We start from the raw sequence: 19,055 nt of genomic DNA, 5'->3' as shown, positions 1-19,055 counted from the left end.
TGAGGGAACTGAGCCTCAGGGCGATGACATTTTCCATGGTCACAAAGACCTATCCAGTATTTCTGTCCATGGAATAGATAGGTTATAAAAGAATTGGACTGTTTTTGAACTCATCCTCTATAGTGAGGTCCTCCAACATTCTAAATTCCTTTAATATTTCATTAGGGAACACATTTCAGATTTGCAAATTTACCTATACCCTTTTTTTCCCATTTCCATTTGTAGATACAGCTTTTTAAAGAATACATTTGCTAAGTTTCCAACCAAGTGTTGAAAGTTAGATGTATTAATACCCGTGTTTACTCAAAACTTCTCTTTATGTCCAATCTAAGTCATGCCTCCCCCTCCCCTGATCCATATTTGGTGAAGTCCCTGTGCATGCTGCCCATTTCATTTGGAGCCCGTCACTTCTCAGCTTCCCAGTCTGAAGAGGGCTCTTCTTTTTAAACCTCTCCTCTTGCTTGCAACAGACCCTCTACTCCATTTTGGTGCCCTCTTCATGCATCTTCTTTGGCTGTATGTCCTTCGTGATGGGCATCAAGCACAGCAATAATAGCCAGTGTTCCAGGAGGAACTGGACCACAAGTCTAAACAGAACCAAGGCTACTTTCCATGTTTTTCAACTTCCCTGCTCAGTATTTTTTGAACCTTTTTGACCACGACAAACACTTTATTCCCCCATCCCCAAATTATGACCACTTTGGACCCCATTTTCTCTTCACTACAAAGAGGCAGCAGACAGGCTGCTAGGCTATGCTGTGACCAAACAAAATAGCTTATTTAATGAAGGCAAGAGCCCAATTACAGCATCTGTAAAATAACCACTGGGTACTTTGATCTCCTTCCGACAACTCTGACCGACAGGCTGCACATACAGAATTAAATGAAATGAAAATCAGAACTAAATGTACCAGCTATGAATAAACTCAGCTCCTACCTGTATAGTACATGGGAAATTGTAGCCATTCCTTGCCCTTCTCTCTGTTCCAACTAATGCAAAAGAAAAGTACATAGTCACTGAAATCTTTAAACAAATGTCACAATCGAGTACAAGGAGTATTGTTAACAACAATTATAATTGTGTCTTACATTTATGTAACCCACTGCCATCTGCAAACCACCCTCAAAAACATCAACGCATTTAGACCTCATACCAACCCTGTAGGATGGGCAATGCAGGCATTGTCACCCCATTTTCTAGATGAGGAAGCTGAGTCTCAGAGAAGTTAAATGATCTGCCCAGTATCACACAACTGACAAGTCACAGAGCTGAGAGCAGGATCTAAGCCTTCTGGATCTGGATATTAACATGATGGTGACAATAGTAAACACTACTAAACCTCTGCTACGTTCTAAGCCCTATGCTAAATGCTTAACATAAACTATCTCATTCTATCCTTCCAACAGCCTTCATCTTACAGATGAGGAAACTGAGGCACAGAGAGGTTAATTAAGTTGCCTGAATTTTCATAGTCAGGAAGTAGAAAAGCAGGGGTTCCAACCCAAGAAACTTGACCACATTATCACCAAACAGCTTTTACAACTATTATTTGACAGAAATTTTAGTTATATCATGCTATCTCTAATGTGTTAAATCTTAAAATTCTGACTTGGCTATTTATAGAAAGTATTTTAAATGATGGCAGATAATTTGGAATGGATTGTAGCCTTGACTGTATTTTGTATAGTCAAAATATTTATCTTGTACTTAAACACCTTGAAAGCTGTGTGCTTACTAATCATTTTAGAATGTACCATTGTAAAGCTTTGAGGGACTGGAATAAGTGCTGAGAACTGGGGCAAGGATGACAAGAGATTGTTTTGTCACTCTCTGACTTCAAATCTATATGCACAGAGGGTGAATTTATTGTGTGAATGCCAGTCTTGCAAACAATTGTGTCACTCTTGGAAGAGCCAGGCTTTTTTTGAAAGATGTCTACAAGCAAGAAATTCCACTTACCGCTTACAATCCCCAAGTCATTTCACACTCCCATAGACCACAAAATGTGCCTTGAAAAACTGCCACATGGATAGTTCAGAAAAGCAGGAGATGATTTTCTTGATGGGTTCTTGTGCCAATCCCAAAGAAAGCAATGCAGTTTGACCCTCGGTTGTCACAACTGAGCCTTGCCTGATAACATACACTCAGGTGGAAGAACTATTTACTTACATCTAATCAGGTATAGGATGGATCACAAGTAGATTTGTTTTGAAAAATTACTTACGATAGCTCGATCCATGGCCATCTCTTCCTCCAAAATGTCTCTGTATCAAAAGCATTACAAAATTATAGAAAAATGAAATATAATACCAAATACACAGAACACAAGAACAGGAGAAAGACAACTCTGAGGCAGAAGAGTAGAATCCTCCCAGCTTGGAATTCAAATAGAGCTAAGGCTCCAAAGGGACACTTTGAATGAGCTTGATTATTATTTGCATACCAAAATGCTGGTAAGCCTTTGACTTATTAATTCTGCTTCTGGGAATCTATCCCATAATGGTACGAGCAAAGGTGCATAAAAATATACATACAAAGGTGGAAGTTACTCAAATGTCTATCACTAGATAATTGGATAAATACATCTTGGTCCATACATACAGAAGAATCCCGTGTAGTTATTCAAATGAATAAGCAAGATCTATATGTTTTGGCCTAAAAAGATGTACACGATGTGTTATAAAGCAAGAAAATAAAGTTGTAAAATACTATGTAGAGCAGGATTTTATTTTCTTAATAAATGCATGAAAACAAATCTAGAGAAATTTATCAAATAAGCTGTTAACAGGAATTCCTGGAAGGGTGGAGGAAGGCAGGGATTCAGAGATTTTCACTATCCGTGTTATATATAATATTTCTGTAAAGCGCTAAGATTTTACAATGGCTACACATTACTTTTCTGATAAGGAAAACCGACAGACACAATTTTTAAAAGAATGTTGTATAACACAGACATCTCCAATTTTCTTTTATTAACTATTATGGACTGAATGTTTGTATCCTCCCAAAAGTCATATGCTGAAGCTTAATCCCCAATGTGATGGTATTAGGAGGTGGGGCAGAGCCCTCCTGAATGGGATTGACACCTTTATAAGAACAGGCAGGAGAGCTTCCTCTCTCTCTACTCTCTGCCATGTGAGGACACAGCAAGAAGAGGTCTCTCACCAGACACTGAACCCACCAGAGCTTTGTTCTTGGACTTCCCAGCCTCCAGAACTGTGAGAAAAAAATGTCTGTGATTTAAGCCACCAGTCTATGGTATTTTTGTTATAGTAGCCAGAACTGACTAAGACAATAACCAACCATGGATTTACTTCCATTCATTTATAAGAATATTCTTGAACCTATTTATATTTGAACATGTAAGAGAAACCAAAATCCCAATGTACAAAACATAGGCTGTCACATTTAGTGTTTTAAAAATCAGCCTATCATGACTTAACAGAGTCATGCCTATTTTTCAAAGGGCTTCTTCTGGGGGTCCCTTTAACAGTGGACTAGTATATGTGCAGGGCAAGAGTAGAGGAAGTATTTCTCAGGTGACCAATTGCCTTTGCCATGGTTTTCTTGACACCACTCAGTGCCTGCCCATTTCACTGTAATCACCTCTGGAAATTTGTGCTCCAAGCAAGTTTCGGACTAATCAACATTATCACTTTAAACATTTCAAGTTCCCTTTGGAATTTCTATTTCCTGAAAGTACATCATCCAAATATAAAAGGCTTTATAAATCCTTGTGCATTGGCCATGCCTAGTCTTTCATCCCTTTAAGGCATGATTTTTTCCCTAAGTCACAGAATCATAGAATTTTAGAGATTAAAGTGGCATTAGAGGTAACTCGGTCTAATTCCCTTGCTTCCCCTATTTATTTTGTTTTGTTTTGTTCTCCCATTGGCTTTCCGCCCTACAGTAATAATACAAAGATCTTCTTCATTCCAAAGAGGATTTATACTCAGAAAGGAAAACACAATGAGAAATGTGACAGCCCCGAAATCCCAGACATAAACAAAGGAAAACCCCTCCGGATAGGAACAGACCCACAGTAGATGTCATTCACATACCTGCTTTTAATTTGGATGGTCAGATTAGTAATAGAAAATTCACTGTCCTGAAATACAGAATTCAACTGTACAAGACAAAAAAAATCAGTTTTAGTATTCTGCTCCTCTATTTTAACCCAGCAAAGTCACCTGGGATGTCATGATCATTAAGCTACATTCATTATTGCAGCAGGCTCAACACTTCCATCTGTTCCACTCATTCTTTCAGTTTACGTTTTACCCAATGTTGCAGGCTCAATTAATTGTGTCCCCCTAAAATTCAAATATTGAAGCCCTAACCTTGATGTTATATTTGGCGATAAGGCCTTTAGAAAGGTCATTAAGGTTAAATGAAGTCATAAAGGTGAGGCCCTACTCCAATAGGATGGGTGCTCTTAAAAGAAGAGGAAGAGGGACCAGGGATGCGTGCACACAGAGGAAGGACCATGTGAGGACACAGCAAGAAAGTGGCCATCTGCAAGCCAAGGACAGTGGCCTCACCAGAAACCAACCCTGTCAACACCTTAATCTTGGACTTCTAGCCTCCAGAACCGTGAGGAATGAAATGTCTGTTGTTTAAGCACCCAGTCTGTGGTATCTTGTTATTGCATCCTGAGCAGACTAATACACCCACCCATTTTAAAGCACTTATAATCATGTCATATACATTTGAAAATAAGTGCTGATAGGGAGAGTTGGCAAGCATATGATCATTCATTGTTGGGAGGGTGCAAGTTAGTATCACCTATCTGGGAGGCCATTTAGTGATAGCTATTAAAATGTAAAATGTTTACATTCTTTGGCCTATCACTTCCAATTTTAGGAATTGATCCTATAGAAACACTCAAGTGCCCTGAAATCTGTTGCAAGGGCCTTGTTTTCAGCATTGTTTCTAAATAGAAAAAAAATAGAAAAAACACAAATATCCATCAATGGATGCCTGGATTAAAAAAATACTACATCAAACCATGTAGTGAAATCCTACGTATCTATTAAAAGTGTATGATCTATATTCACCAGCATGAATATGCTCAAAGATGCATGGATAAGTGGGAGAGAAAGCAAGTCGAAGAGCAGCATGATTAGTATAATTCTAATTATTTTGTAAAAGAACACACATGCATCAATGTTATAATATGTGCTGAAAAAAATCTAAAAGAATATATCTTAAACTATTAAGAGGAGTTTAAACTATTAAAATGAAGTAGCCTTAAAAAGGACATTTACTTTCTGGGTTTTAGATGTCAATATCTGAATTTTCTACAGAGAGCATATATTAGTTTTGTCATCAGAAAAAATATAAGGATAAATAAAACATTCATTGTGTTGGAGATAGAAAAAAATAAAATGCAGGAAACAAAAATACTTAAATACAATGGCATAGACTTTGTTATCACTGCTCTCCTACTTTCCCCAAATGGGAAAATTTGGCAAAGGCTCAGAATTTGTGTCAGTGGAGGGAAATGTACAGATATAAACAAATGAAAATAATAACGGTCCATAAAAGCTTTCAGCATTGGTACTATGAAAGAGAGGTTGCATACATCCTCATGGTGTTGCTTACAGAGTAGACAGATTTGCAGCGAAAAAAAAAAAATTAAAACTAATTACCTGTGAAATAGATTATTGGTAGAAAAAAGTAAAGCCTAGTTTTAATCTATTCAGTCTTTGTCATATATATATTCACATATGTTTATATGTACCATTAATATTCAAAATATTATTTTACCCAATTTTTTGTAAATTCATTTATAACACTGGTAATAGGGATCCTTGGCTCTTCATCAAAGACAGAGAAGCTCATTTCAGTATTGTAGAAGGAAACTGTAATTAAAAATAATGAGGTTAATTTCATTCATTAGTTCAAAAAAATTGACTTCTCTAAATTTGGTTAAAAGTGCTCTCCATATTAAAGCAAACCAAACAATGATGTCTCATTCCTAATCTTTGCTTAATTTAACTCCAAAGTCAAGAACCAGCTCTTTCAGCTCCATATCAAAAAGCAAAACAGGATGTTACCATCCTATTTTTGCTTTAATTTTTTAGGCATTTCCCTGATTTCCACACAGTTGATAGACTTTCTACAAATCCTACAAATTCTGCACTTTTATTGGTCAATGGATTTTCAATTCATCCAGTTGTCAAGCTGGACATTATTTCACCAGATCATTTGTCCTGAGAAAATAACTGTATTTTTCTTCCTGTGCCTTCCTTTCTGCTTCAGGTTATTCTCTCCTTGTTTCCCTCTTGCTCTTGTATATCCTATCAAATTTCTATTTTGGAATATTAAAAGTTACAAGAACATTCAAAATTTGAACAATATTAAAATCAAATACTCCCTGGCCATGGGTAAATTTTCCTAGTGAACTAGAGATGGGGATTGGAGAAGGCTGAGACCTGCATAAGAGGAATTCAAAGGGCAAGACAGGACATTTCTTGGTGTTTTCTGGGGTGTGGTCAACATGGTCAAACCTAAGACCATGTGATCCTCTCACTGGGAAGAGGTGAAGTTTCTAGCACATGTTCACATTGGCAGAATCAGAGTCAGAACATGGAGAACAAAATGGGAAGAAAGGAGGCTTAGAAATTGTTGTGTTGAATGAAAAGATACATTTGCATTATATTTCAATAAAGCAGACACGAGAAAGATGGCTAAAGAATTCTGTATTTGGACAAGGTACCCACTGTCCAAAAGAGATAAGAAACACCCGCGCCCTTCTTCATTCTTTTCTGCCTTCATAGGACTGGCCACCTTGGAAAACACGTGGCTCATTGTGCATGCATCTGTAAGGATATGCTGCACACATTCTGGAGCAGTACCTGTGGACTTAGCAGCAATAGGCGAAGTTGATGCTTCCGTAGATACAAAGGATGGTGTGGAGTCCAGCCAGGATGCCTCAAAAGAGGAAGATACTAGCGAAGACACAGTTGTTGTAGAAGGATGTGTCACTCTGGTGGATATGAGTGGAAATGAGGCTCCAGGAGCAGCAGATGTGGTAGTGATTATATTTAGAAGGGAGTCCAGTGTGGGCTTAGGAAAAATTAAAGTAGCAGGTGCTTCTGTAACTGGAATTCTACTCCATGCAGATGTTATTATAGGGCTAGGCAGAGGCATGGAACCAACAGATAGGGTGTGGTCAGTTGCAGAAGGTAACATACTCATTTCACTGAATAATGGAGGTTCAGACACAGTCCTAGAGTTGGTAGTCACAGGGGTTCTGGATGCTGCCTCAGGGGATGTGGAAATGTACACACTGTCATCTGTGATTTTTATAGACATAGGGAGAGAAGTTGGGAAGCCAGTAGTGATACTACCTATTGTAGGTGCAGGAGTGGTTTGGATGAGTATGGTGCTTACAGTAGGAAAAGGTAGCGTTGTAAGGTTAGTGAATGGATACATTGGCATTGTGTCAGGAGTCAGAAATGTGGATTTTGACACCTCAACTGTAGAAGAAGTTATGATATGAGGAGCATTAGATACAGTTGCCAGAGGGGGGCCTGAAGAGAGACTAGATAAGATCCAAGTCATCATGGGTGAAGTAGCAGCCTTCAAGATTATAGGTTCTGAAGTGGCACCAGAAGGCTTTGATGGGAGTGTGGCCCCAGGAGATACAGATGTGATTGTTTTCTCAAACATGTGCTTAATGTCAGCCAAAGTGGTAGGGATAGCTCCTGAAGATGTTGATAATGAAAGGTTCTCAGAAAGCCCATAGGTAGGAAGAATTCCTGTGGTGGGAATTGATGACATTGCCATAACATCTCTAGATACTAGACCAGTCTGAGAGGCTGTGAATGTTGACAAAGACCCAGGGACAAGGTGTAGAGTCTCTGTTTCCATCTCATTGGGTGTAGGTACATGAGTAGTAGTGGATATTTGAAACTGAGAACCTTCAGCTGTGGGTGTCTTCCAGGAAGTCATATGCAGAGACTGGGTGTTACTAGATGTGATTCTTGTTTCCAGAACTGGAAATTCAACCATTTGGGATGTAAGAGGAGCAGAGGTCTTTGGAGTGGAGAGCTTGGCTTCAGTACTATGAAGTGAATATGGAAATGATGTCAAAGAGGGTGGAGTTGCACTGGATGGGATCCATGGAGGGTATGAAACAGGGGTACTCACAGACTTGGCACTTTTTGTTACTTCAGCTGCTAAGGAAGTATTTTCTGACAAGGAAGCCGTCTCTCCTGTATTAGAAGAAATATAAGTGGCAGTGTCTTTTACACTTTTTGTGGATCCAGGACTGTTATTAAAGGCAGTCAAAGATGTGGAAACCTGAATCTCTAAGGAAGTATGAAGATTATCTGAAGGAGTAGGCGAAAGCACATTTTCGGGGACAGTGGTTCTGAAAGAAGTATTTGTGATGGCTGCCACTCTACTACTGCTCATGGCAGATAGGGAGCTGTTAGTAATCCCAGGTAATATGCCCAGAGTTGTAGCCTCATCTCCTTGTGATGAGTGTTGGGTTGTTAACAAAAATGGTGAAATTGTGGTCTTTGGAATGGAGGAAATAGCTTCAGTGTTCTTAGAACTGTGTAGATAGGTGGGAGTGGTGCCTACAAATGGAGTCATTGTCCCAGCCATAATAGTGGTTGGAATGGTTTTCACAGAGGGAAATGTTGGCTCTGTTGGAGAAGAAGAGGATGTAGCTGTGATCCTCAAAGGTACCTCTATCATTTCTGAAGTAGTGAGAGCAGAGGAAACCATTGTGCTTTTTGAAGTAGACTCAGCATATGTAACAGGTGTCTTATCCAATGTAGATGTTTGTATGGTCATAGTAGTCCTAGGGATAATTGAAGACAATAGAGTAGAGAATGACCCAACTGTTGTGGAAGTGTCAGAAGAAACTGCTGTGGATGAGAAAACAGAGTCATTAACTGGCATGGAGGACATCTCAGACATAGGCTCAGAAGTGGCTATAGAGGGACTTTTCAAACAATCTGGGTGTGTTGTTTTAGAAGGCTTAGTTATTAGTATTGTGGGTGTGTCAGAAACTTTTTTGGAGGTGAAGGCAGTGACATTAACTGGCAACGAGGACATCTGGTAAATAGGAATGGATGTTGCCACAGAGGTTTCCCTAATAAGTGTCGTAGGTACATTTGGAACAGAAAGGGCTGGAGTGATCCTATCAGTAGAGATCATTGTAAAATTGGTGTTATATAGTCCGATTGTGGAGAGAGATGAGGACTCAGGGAAAGTCTGTGTGCTTTCAGAAATGGAAGTGGCAACTGAAGTCGCCTCAGGCTGTGTCCTAAGTGAAGGTAAGTGTGAAAGAGTTGTGGCGATGTTCACAGGATTTGATATTCTGGTTGTTCTGTAAGTTGTAGTATCTACAAATGAAGTATCTTGGTGGTATGCGACAGGGTGTGTCACTGAGGTGGAGCTTACTATCATTTCCACAGTCCTGGGAGTATAAACTGAAAGGGCACTCATGCTTTCTTTTTCAGGAGGCAAAAATGTGGTGATTGTCAGAGCTTGTGAAGGAAGAGCTGTTTTCCCACGACTGGTAGACATTTCTGAAATGTGAACATCTACTATGTTACTTGAGGTCAAGGTAGGTGTAGTCTGTGTGCTCCTGGAAGTGGGAGATGAAACTGAATTCCCATCAGGTGGAATCCCAAGTGTAATCTCTGAAGGTGAATGTGTTTGGTGACTGGAAATTTTTGTGGTCTCATAAAATCCTGCATCTGTCATTTCCAAGGATGAAGTACCCTGGGAATGTGAAATAAAAGAATTCCTTGATGAGGATATTTCTGTCACCTCCATAGTTCTAGGGGTTTTCACCAGGGAAATGGTCATCTGGTCTTTGTCAGAAGATAAGATAGAAGTGCCAGTCACCAATTGGCTGGAGACTGGCGTGCTTACAAGACTTGTGGCAGATTGAGAAATGTGATCATCTATTGAGGTAGTAAGCTCATTGGCAGAGGTTTGTGAGAATATGATCTCATCAACAACAGAGGTCTCTGTGGTGTCAGTAGCCAAGCCGACAACATCTCCACCAGCACTGAAAGTATACGGAAAGCTGAGAGCATAGGTAGAAGTCTTCTCCGCTTGAGATACAGGTTGAGTCGTTCCTGGTATAGATGTGGTTGAGATCACATGAGTGGAGGATGCAATAGGAATGTTGTTAGGAGGAGATTTCAAGCAGTCAAGAGTGTGTGTGGATGGAATTACTTTGTCAACTGAGGTGAAGGGAAGAGTGATCTCAGCCTTAGCTGTCACAGGAGTGGGGGTTTTCAGCGAGGGGAGTGGAGTTTCTGTCAGAGAGGGAACTGCCGTGGGTGTCATTCTGACAGAGATCACTGTGGCCTGTGAAGTGGTATGAATCAAGTCTCTGTGGGTAGGCATGGTATCGCTGGTTGCAGAAGCAGTCTGATCCAATGGTGGCACCAATGCTCTGGTCACTGTAGTTGATGATGGATTTGAAACATCTGAGAGCATAGATGTAGAGAAAGCCCTAGCCACTGTAGAAGGCTCAGACATGGTCCCCTTAATCTCCTCAGACACCACAGCAGAGACATTAACTGGCAGTGAGAACATATGGGTAACAGGCATAAGGGTTGCTGAGGAATGAGCAGCTGTAGGCTTTGGAGGCAAGATACCGGCAGACAAGGACATAGTTGTCACGTCTTTAAGGGTAGTGGGGAAACTGGTCTCCAATATCCTTGTGGTGGAAGCACCCAGGGGTTCAGGGAATATCCGTGTGCTCCCGGAAGTAGGAGATGGAGTTGAAGTCCCTTTAGATGTCTCTGAAGTCCAATGTGCTGTATAGGTGTGGGTAGAATTAAAGATTTCTGTAATTCTATTGTATGAACTCTTAGGTGTGGTTTTCACCAATTTTGTTAATAGCCAACTTCCTCTCACCTCAGTAGTTGCAGTTTTATTATCCAATGGAGTAGTCAATTTTTCTATATCAGGAAAAGAGGAAAGAGTGACAGAGGCTGTCACCATTTGTGCTGAATCATCTGTCACTTCCAACATTGCTGAAAATGGAGAAACCTCAGTTACCCCTGCTATAGTGGATTTTCCCTTAAGATAATCAGAAGTTGTTTCTTTTCTTGTCACAGTAGCATTAAGTCTTTGAGTTGTTGTAGACTTTGGTATAGGGGCTGTTGTATCTCCAAAGGCAATTGTACCATTTGTTTTTGTTTGTGTAGTCTCAGAAGCACTTTCTTCAGTAGAAAAATTTGGTTTAATGTCAGCAAGAGTAGATATTATATCTACTGGTGAAACAACTGTGTCCCTTGGTGTTGAATGAAGTTCATTTGCAGCTACTGTGGACATAGGGATGGTTTTTAAAAGTAAAGTAGTAAGTTTAAACTCAGGCATATTGGTTACAGATGTGGTTCCAGAAACTGTGGAGAACTTAGCAAACCATGGAGATGTCAATTTGGGTAGAGCTGTTGTATATCTGCCTGTAGTAGCATCAGTGGTAGTGGTAGCCTCACTCTCTGTGGCTGCTTCCAGTGGGGTGATAATATTAGTAGTTGTGGATGAATGTTCTGTATTACTCCCGTGGAATGCTGATGTGAAATTTTCATTAGGCACAAATGTAAGTATGGTGGTTGTATTCGTAGATGTCAACAGGGTCTGGTCTGGCCTGGAAGTCCAAGTGGTCTCATTGGTGGAGAATAGATAGGCAGCTTCATGAGTTATAGATGTGGGAACTGACTCAGATATCTTGGATTTGGAAGCCGATCTAGTGGAAACCAAAGTATGCATGTGTTCACCAGCTGTGGGTGTATTCTGGGTATATACTGGCCCTGTGATTGTGGGGAAAAGCATAGTTTCAGCCTCTATAGGCGCAAGTGTGATTCCAGAAGTCAAGGCCGTGTGTGTCATTTCAGCACCAATAACGGTCTGTACACTTTGAGTTTCAGTAAACATAAAGGATGTTATGAAAGAAAGGGCCATAGAGGAGGTGTTTTTTGGCATGGAGGTAGACATGACATCTTCCACTTGGGGTGAGGAGACATCCTGAAAATTTGTAGATGTCAATTCTGTTTCAGCTATTCCTAGGGCAGGAGTGGTCTCAATGAATCTAGTTGGGAGAGTCACTGAATGGACTGTAAATGCTGCCTCCACATCAGTTTTTGCCAATGTAGATGCTGTCTGATTTCTAGGAAATACAGAATCTGCTGGAACAGCTGTGGAGATAAGCACAGACTCAGGTGGAAATGCTGATGCAGTCCCAATGTGAGAAGTTGTAGCTGAAGTCTCTTCCACTGTGGACCAAGGTACAGTTTCAGCAGCTGTAGATGCAAGAAACTTCTGGCGAGCTGTGGAGACAGGGAGTGCCCAAATATCTGTGGATTTGTGTTTGAGCCAAGATGTTGTAGACATGGACGTTGACTCAATAGTTGAGAATAAAGACATCTTCACAACAGCCGACTGAGATTCAATAGCTGAAGTTTTAGATACATTTGAATTCTTGGTAAATCCAAATGTGGATAGGAAATTAGTAGCTGTATTTGGATGAAAGGTCTCAGTAGCCTTGGCTTCAGCCATTTTTGTTGTCCTTGTGCTTTCTGAAGATGGAGATTCAGTTATTTTCATGGAAATGGTGGTAGTGTCTATGGATGTATTCTGGATAGGCAGAGTGACAGATGCTGAAGCAGATAAAACATCTGCTGCAAGTGTAGCCGTCTCAGCCATGGATGTCGTAAAAATTTTTGGTGCAGTTGTTGCTTCCAGACGTGGAAATGTTGTATTTAAATATGATATGCTTGTATAATCAGTAGCAAATATAGGCATGCTTTTAGACAACATTGTAGAGGAATGTGCAGTCTTTTGTGGTTTTAGTCCAGTAATTCGGGCTGGAGTTGTCAAATCTGTTTGTTGTGAAAGAGTCGCACTTGTTTCTTGAATTGTCACATTTTCAGAAACAACTGAAAAATCAGAAAGCATGTGTTACTTTGGATTCAGCTTTAGAAATCAGAAACAATTTTTTATGAGTGCTATAATTTCTTTTCATTTTTAAAGAAAGGTAAGTATCATGGATATAATCAAATTGTTTGATTACTTGATTTTTCTTAAGATAATTTTCTACTTTCTAAAATCTCTATATGGCTCTCATAACACCCTGGTTAAGTAACTAGTTGGAGGACATTCATTCCATAGTATCTCCATAATAAACACTCCTAAAAGAGGGACGCATACTAGAGTAGTACACTGATTAAGAGGATTAGCTTTTGGAAAGGGGCCAATTCCTTGAAAGACACAGCTACCAAAACTCACTTAAGAAGAAACAGATAACTTGAATAGTTCTATGTCTATTAAAGAAATTGAATTGTGTAATTTAAAATCTTCCAAATAAGAGAATCAGCTTTAAATTCAAATAGATGTAGTTTTAAATCCTGTCTCCATCACTTTCACACTCATTATGTAACCTTGGACTAGTTATTATACTTACCCTCTATGTGCTTCAATTTCCTCCTCTGTAATGTGAGGATTATACTAACACCTACCTTATAAAATTGCTGTGAGACTTAAGTGAGTTAATGTGCGTAAAACACTTAGCATAGTTTCTGGCACACAGTAAGTGCTCAAAAAATAGTTGACTTTGACTTGGTCAAATTTCCATCACTCATTTAAACACTACAGATTGAAAATATTTTTATCCGGAACTCCTGGATTAAAATTTCTTTACTAGTAGTAATGAGTTGAAAATACTCTTTTCATTGGCTTCCATTACACAACACATTCTTGGGTTTTCTCTCACTTCCCTGGCCACTTGTTTGCGGACTCATCTTATTTTACCTGGCCAAGGCTTTGTCCCAGTTCCTCTTCTCTTCTCATTCTATGGTTTTCCTATACCTAAGATTTCAATTTACAACTATACACAGGTGAATCTCAGAGTTATATCTCTAGACCAGATCTCTATTTTGAGCTTCGCATTTATATGACCAATTGCTTACTTGGCATCATTTCTTGGATACCTCGTTAATGCCTCAAACTCAACATACCCTAACTTGAACTCATTATCTTGTCTCCAGAGTGGGTCTTCTTCTGGTATTCCCTAGTGGATGGCAACACCACACATTCAATTATATAAGCTAAAACCCTCTCCTTCTGTCGACTTCATTCTCTCTCTCACCTGCCATAGCCAACCCATAATCTTGTCCTGTGGATCTTAGCTCCTAACTATCTCTTGACTCCATCAATTTCTCTCCATTTCCATCACTTACCATCCTGACCAACCACCTTCACCTTTCACTCAGACTACTGCGGTGGCTTCCCAACTGAACTCTCTGTCACTACTCTTGGGCTCCCTCCAGTCTGTTCCATGATGTAACCAGAATGATCTTTTTAAAATGCAAATCTTATCATGTCACACACGCACACGCACACACACTCACACACTCGGCTCTTTTTAGAGGCTTTCCGTTGCTTATAGGATAAAAAAAAATTATTTATTTTTATTTTTTTTAGAGATAAGGTCTCACTTTGTTTCCCAGGCTGGAGTGCAGTGGCCTGGTCATACCTCACTGTAACCTTGAACTCCTGGGTTCAAGCAATCCTCCTGCCTCAGCCTGCCAAGTAGCTGGGATTGCAGGTGTGCACAACCATGGCTGACTAATTATTTTTTTATTATTTTTTATAAAGATGGGGTCTCACTATGTTTCCCAGGCTGCTCTCAAACTTCTGGCCTCAAGCGATCCTCCCACCTTGGCCTCTCAAAGTGCTGGGATTACAGGCATGAGCCACTGTTCCCAGATGAAAAATATTTTTTAATAGAGCCTATAAAGCTATATGGTTTGGTCCCTAACTTCCTTTGCAGTCTCAATTTGTGCTAAATGTCCTCTTATTTTCTCGCCTTCAGCCCCCAGCCTCTTTTTAGTCCTCCAATACGTGGAATTCTCTTTCCCATCACAAGACCATTGCATGTGCTGTAACCTCTACTTAGACTGTTCTTCCCACTCTTCTTCATCTGATTAACTTCTACACATCCTTTAAATCTCAGTTGAAGCGTCACCCCTTCGGGGAAGCCTACCTTCCCTGACCTCCATGACTAGATCAAATCAATCTATTCTATGCTCTTATGACACCTCACATCTCTTTTTTGTGGAACGTGGAATGTGTCATAACTACAGTTTGACATTTGTTTGTATGTGCTTATTAATGTCTGTCTTCCTCACTAGACCATTATGGGCAGGGCCCTCATCTTTCGTTGCTCACCATTGAATCTCCAGTGCCTGGCACATGGTAGATGTTCAGTACCTATTTGTAGACTAACTGAAGGATAGAAATAAAGAGGGCTCAGAATGACATGAGAGCAGTGTGAGGATCCCTAACCCCACAGGTATTGGAAAGGAAGAATAGACAGGGACGATAACAAAGAGGCTTAAGAAATAAAGAAGACATAGAATTCTCAGAGAACTCAAATTTTGCTTTTGGGCAACTCAGAGAATAGTGGTGATATTCATAGAAATAGGAAAATTGGGAAGGAAGCCTCACTCAGAAGAAAAATATCCAGTTCAGACTTGGATAAGTGGAATTTGGGGTGATGGTGGAACATCCAAGTGAAAATGGTGCATAGTAAAATTCAAGATGGAGTCATAATCTTTCTCTAATTCAAATCACCCAAAATGAAATCATGCATATTTACCTTAGGAAAATTATCATTTTGAATTTATCCACCTGAGAAGCATATTACCTATGTAGGAATGCTTGTAGTGGTAGACAATTTACTAATTTGTTTCACTGTCCTGAGCATTAAAATTGCTTTTAATTTGCACATCCAGGATTTCTGAGGTGTGTGTAGGATGTTCTTTAGGATTTTGTGGTCATTACCAAGTAGAATGAGTGACAATCAGAAGTCTACCATTGACTGTATAGATGGATTGATAAAAGTACACATATTTATAAGGGGAAAAGTCAAAGCTATATAAAAAGCACTTTTTCCACTTAATTTTATGACATGGTTTCAATTATCACAGATTCACATTATGTTAAGCCTTATCAAGAAAAAACTAGTATATTACAGTATCACAATATGTATTTCAAACTTTCTGCTTTCAAATTTGTCCACAACTGTAAGTAAAAGGAGAATCGTCAGGATCTTGGTTTCCATTTTTGCAAATGGGTTTATATCAGCCCGTTGGCTTAGCAAACCTCTGTGAAAGTGTCACTTCTAGCACATTGGAGGAGTGGGGCATTCCAGAGCCTGAATCACTCTGTGGATGCACTAATTGTTGAGACAAGGTTTCATGATTCCCACTCCTTTACAATTAATGATTGACCTGCATTCACTTTTTAGGAAAACAATAAAACACTAAATACCACAAAAACCTAAGTTATCTTCTTTGATGCAGCATTCAAAGAGAAGCTAGCAGAGTAATCTATAATAAGTAAGGGAAAACTCTTTTATAAGACAGGGGATGGGAGTCAGGCTTGATATTTTTTATCAGAGAGGGCGGAGCCACAGATGTAGCAATTGTTATTAACACTTCCAGTATACATCTCAAAAAGGAACATACGATTTAGAAAAATAAAAACAAATGAGTTGCACAAAATTACCAAGCAGGTGGCATTTCAAGTACTAGAGATCTCTTAGGAAATAATGCATTTTACATTGCTCCATTTTAACCTGAAGCCTGAGTTTGTATATTTCAGCAAACCTCCTATTAAATCTTTCCAATGCAAGATTTCTTCCAGAGGGACTGCTGTATCAAATTTTTTTCCTCTAAAGTCATTATTAACAAAGACTCAAATCTTCATTCATTAAAATTCCAAAATTTTATAACCAGGTCTTGGAGATTGTATTCAATCCTTTCATTTAGAGATGAGGCCCAGAGAGGTGCAATATTGAAAAGATGAGATTTTCACATTTAGAGAAGAAATAAGACAGTATGTAGCAATGCCTCAATTATCTAGCACCTGTAAACACATATTCTCGATTTACATGGAACCACCCCAATCCCAGGAGGAAGAAATGAACAAACTTTGCCTGAAAGAACCAAGGAGAAACAAACTTAGATACTAAAAACCACATTCTGCAATTGCTGAATAGGAACAGTGCAAGAAACAGGAATCACCTAAACAGTGAAACACAAACCTTAGAGTAGAGCATCACAATGCTAAATTAAAAATTAAGGTGTTCTTGCTAGCCCAGGAATCAAAACCCAGTGGGGATCCCAAATTACAGCATTCCCCGATATAATATCTGCCTTGACAAATCATTCATATCCCAGATAAAGACAACCCCATCAAACAACAGTAGCTTTTTAGAACTAAGATCTATTGGAATTAAAGATTCTTAAAAACTCTAAGTCTAGAAATTAATTACAATGGGTTAGCAAACATATTCAAGACCACTATTGTGTAATGTAGGTTGACAATGAATATAAAAAACTTAACTTTCTTATTGGTGTCCATATTGTCTTAATCTATATATACTTTTGTTTTTCTTAAATTCAGTAATTCAGACTTTCTGTGCACCCATCATTTCTAACAAGTGAGGTTCACTGTACTTAAGCTTCATCAATCTTCCTCTTTTCTCTATATGTGGTGGGGATTTTTATTTTTTTGGTCCCTAAATGGTACACTTATCTCCTTTGAATTTAATGCCTGTCCTTCTCAGAAAAGAAAATGTAAGTGATTGGGGTAGTTACAATGCCAGACATATTATCTCTGTCATTTTGCTGTCCCCTATTTGTCTATACACACACACACACACACACACACACACACACGCACGAGCTTTTATCTCCCAAGAATTGATGTTAAAAGCAAATGTAGACTTCCCAACTGAACAGCATTGCACAGACCCACTTTTCCCTACCCCTCCCCAGAAAGTACAACTATAAGTCCTGGAAATGGTGTAAGAGACAACCAAAGGAGAACTATGGAAGGTGCTAAGAAGAAAGCAAACTGGTTTGGGACTCCAGGAGTAGAGGAACAACATGGTAGTGGGCATCTTGCTTCCCCTAACCCAACATAAAAACACGAGTCAGGCCCTGTGTTTCCCAATCCCCAATCTAGCAACAAAAGGCAGTCCAAGTAGGCTCATTTCCCTTCTGGATCAAATGGGAGTCCCTCTGACAACATCAGGCAAGCCTAACAATGCCAGCAAGGGGGACTGATTGGGAGCCCTGCTAACCATAAGCAGCAGCCAGGGGGAGCACCCTCCTGCCCTGCCAGGCCTGAGGCTCCTCTCCCTACCAAAAGACACTGGCTGAACAGAACCGGGCCCAGGAAGACTATTTGTTCCCACTGGCCTAAGAGTATCCTCATCCACTCAGAAACAACAAGGCAGGCAGGCATAAGAGGAAAAGAGAAACCAGTAACAGCAAGTGGCCTGGTCCAGGAAGCCTCTTAGTTGCTGAAGTCCTGAGATTCTTTCTCCTCACCCACAAACACTGAGGCAGGCAGGGGAAATAAGGAAAAAGAACCATCTAGGAAGCCTGGGCCAAGATTTTCCTTTCCTGCCCAGAGACACAGGGGAAGCCAAGGCAAGGAGCATTGGTAGGGGGATCTCCCCACACCCCTCCCCCACTGAGAGATATTTGGAGGCCTGGCCTGGGCAGACCCTTTCTGCCACCAACCTAGGCAGCACAGCAGGAACAGGTGGGAGCCTCAGGAGCATGAGATAAACCAAGCAAGACAAAATAACATCACGAAGACTCTAAAAATTAAGTTGTATTTGGAAGGACAGCCCACAAAAGTGGGCCAAGACCTGTGTGCTAAACCTAAACAGGATGACTGCGTTCTAAAATGAAAGTTTTAAATAAGATCCAGAGTCTCCTAACATAATTGACAAAATGTCCAGGATATAATTTTTAAAATCACCTGTCATACCAAGAACCAAGAAAATCACAACTTGAATGAGAAAAGACAATCAGTTTTTGCTAATGCCAAGATGAATCAGGTGCTGGAATTAAAGGATTTTAAAGCAATCATCATAAAAAATTTTAAAAAGCAACTATAAATTCTCTTGTAATGAAAAAAAGAGAAAATCTCAGAAAATAAATAAAAATTATAAAAAAGAGCCAAATGGAAATTGTAGAACCGAACAATG

The 19,055-nt window shown here is 39.7% G+C and overlaps 1 protein-coding gene across 1 annotated transcript in view; it reads right to left on the bottom strand.

Moving 5' to 3' along the window:
• Window positions 1-19,055, bottom strand: part of ADGRG4 (adhesion G protein-coupled receptor G4) — a 106,261-nt gene that overhangs the window by 53,705 nt on the left and 33,501 nt on the right. Inside the window, exons 3-7 of the mRNA XM_012655472.1 lie at window positions 6,862-12,924; window positions 5,771-5,865; window positions 4,063-4,127; window positions 2,226-2,265; window positions 938-990 (exon numbers count right to left, since the gene is read on the bottom strand). Of these exons, the coding sequence (XP_012510926.1) occupies window positions 938-990; window positions 2,226-2,265; window positions 4,063-4,127; window positions 5,771-5,865; window positions 6,862-12,924 (6,316 nt within the window). The remainder of the gene's footprint in view (window positions 1-937; window positions 991-2,225; window positions 2,266-4,062; window positions 4,128-5,770; window positions 5,866-6,861; window positions 12,925-19,055) is intronic.

This window comes from Propithecus coquereli, unplaced genomic scaffold, assembly GCF_000956105.1.
Source record: "Propithecus coquereli isolate 6110/MARCELLA unplaced genomic scaffold, Pcoq_1.0 Scaffold478, whole genome shotgun sequence".
Lineage (NCBI taxonomy): Eukaryota > Metazoa > Chordata > Mammalia > Primates > Indriidae > Propithecus > Propithecus coquereli.
The sequence above is the reverse complement of the archived record's forward strand: the minus strand, read 5'-3'. Positions and strand labels throughout refer to the sequence as shown.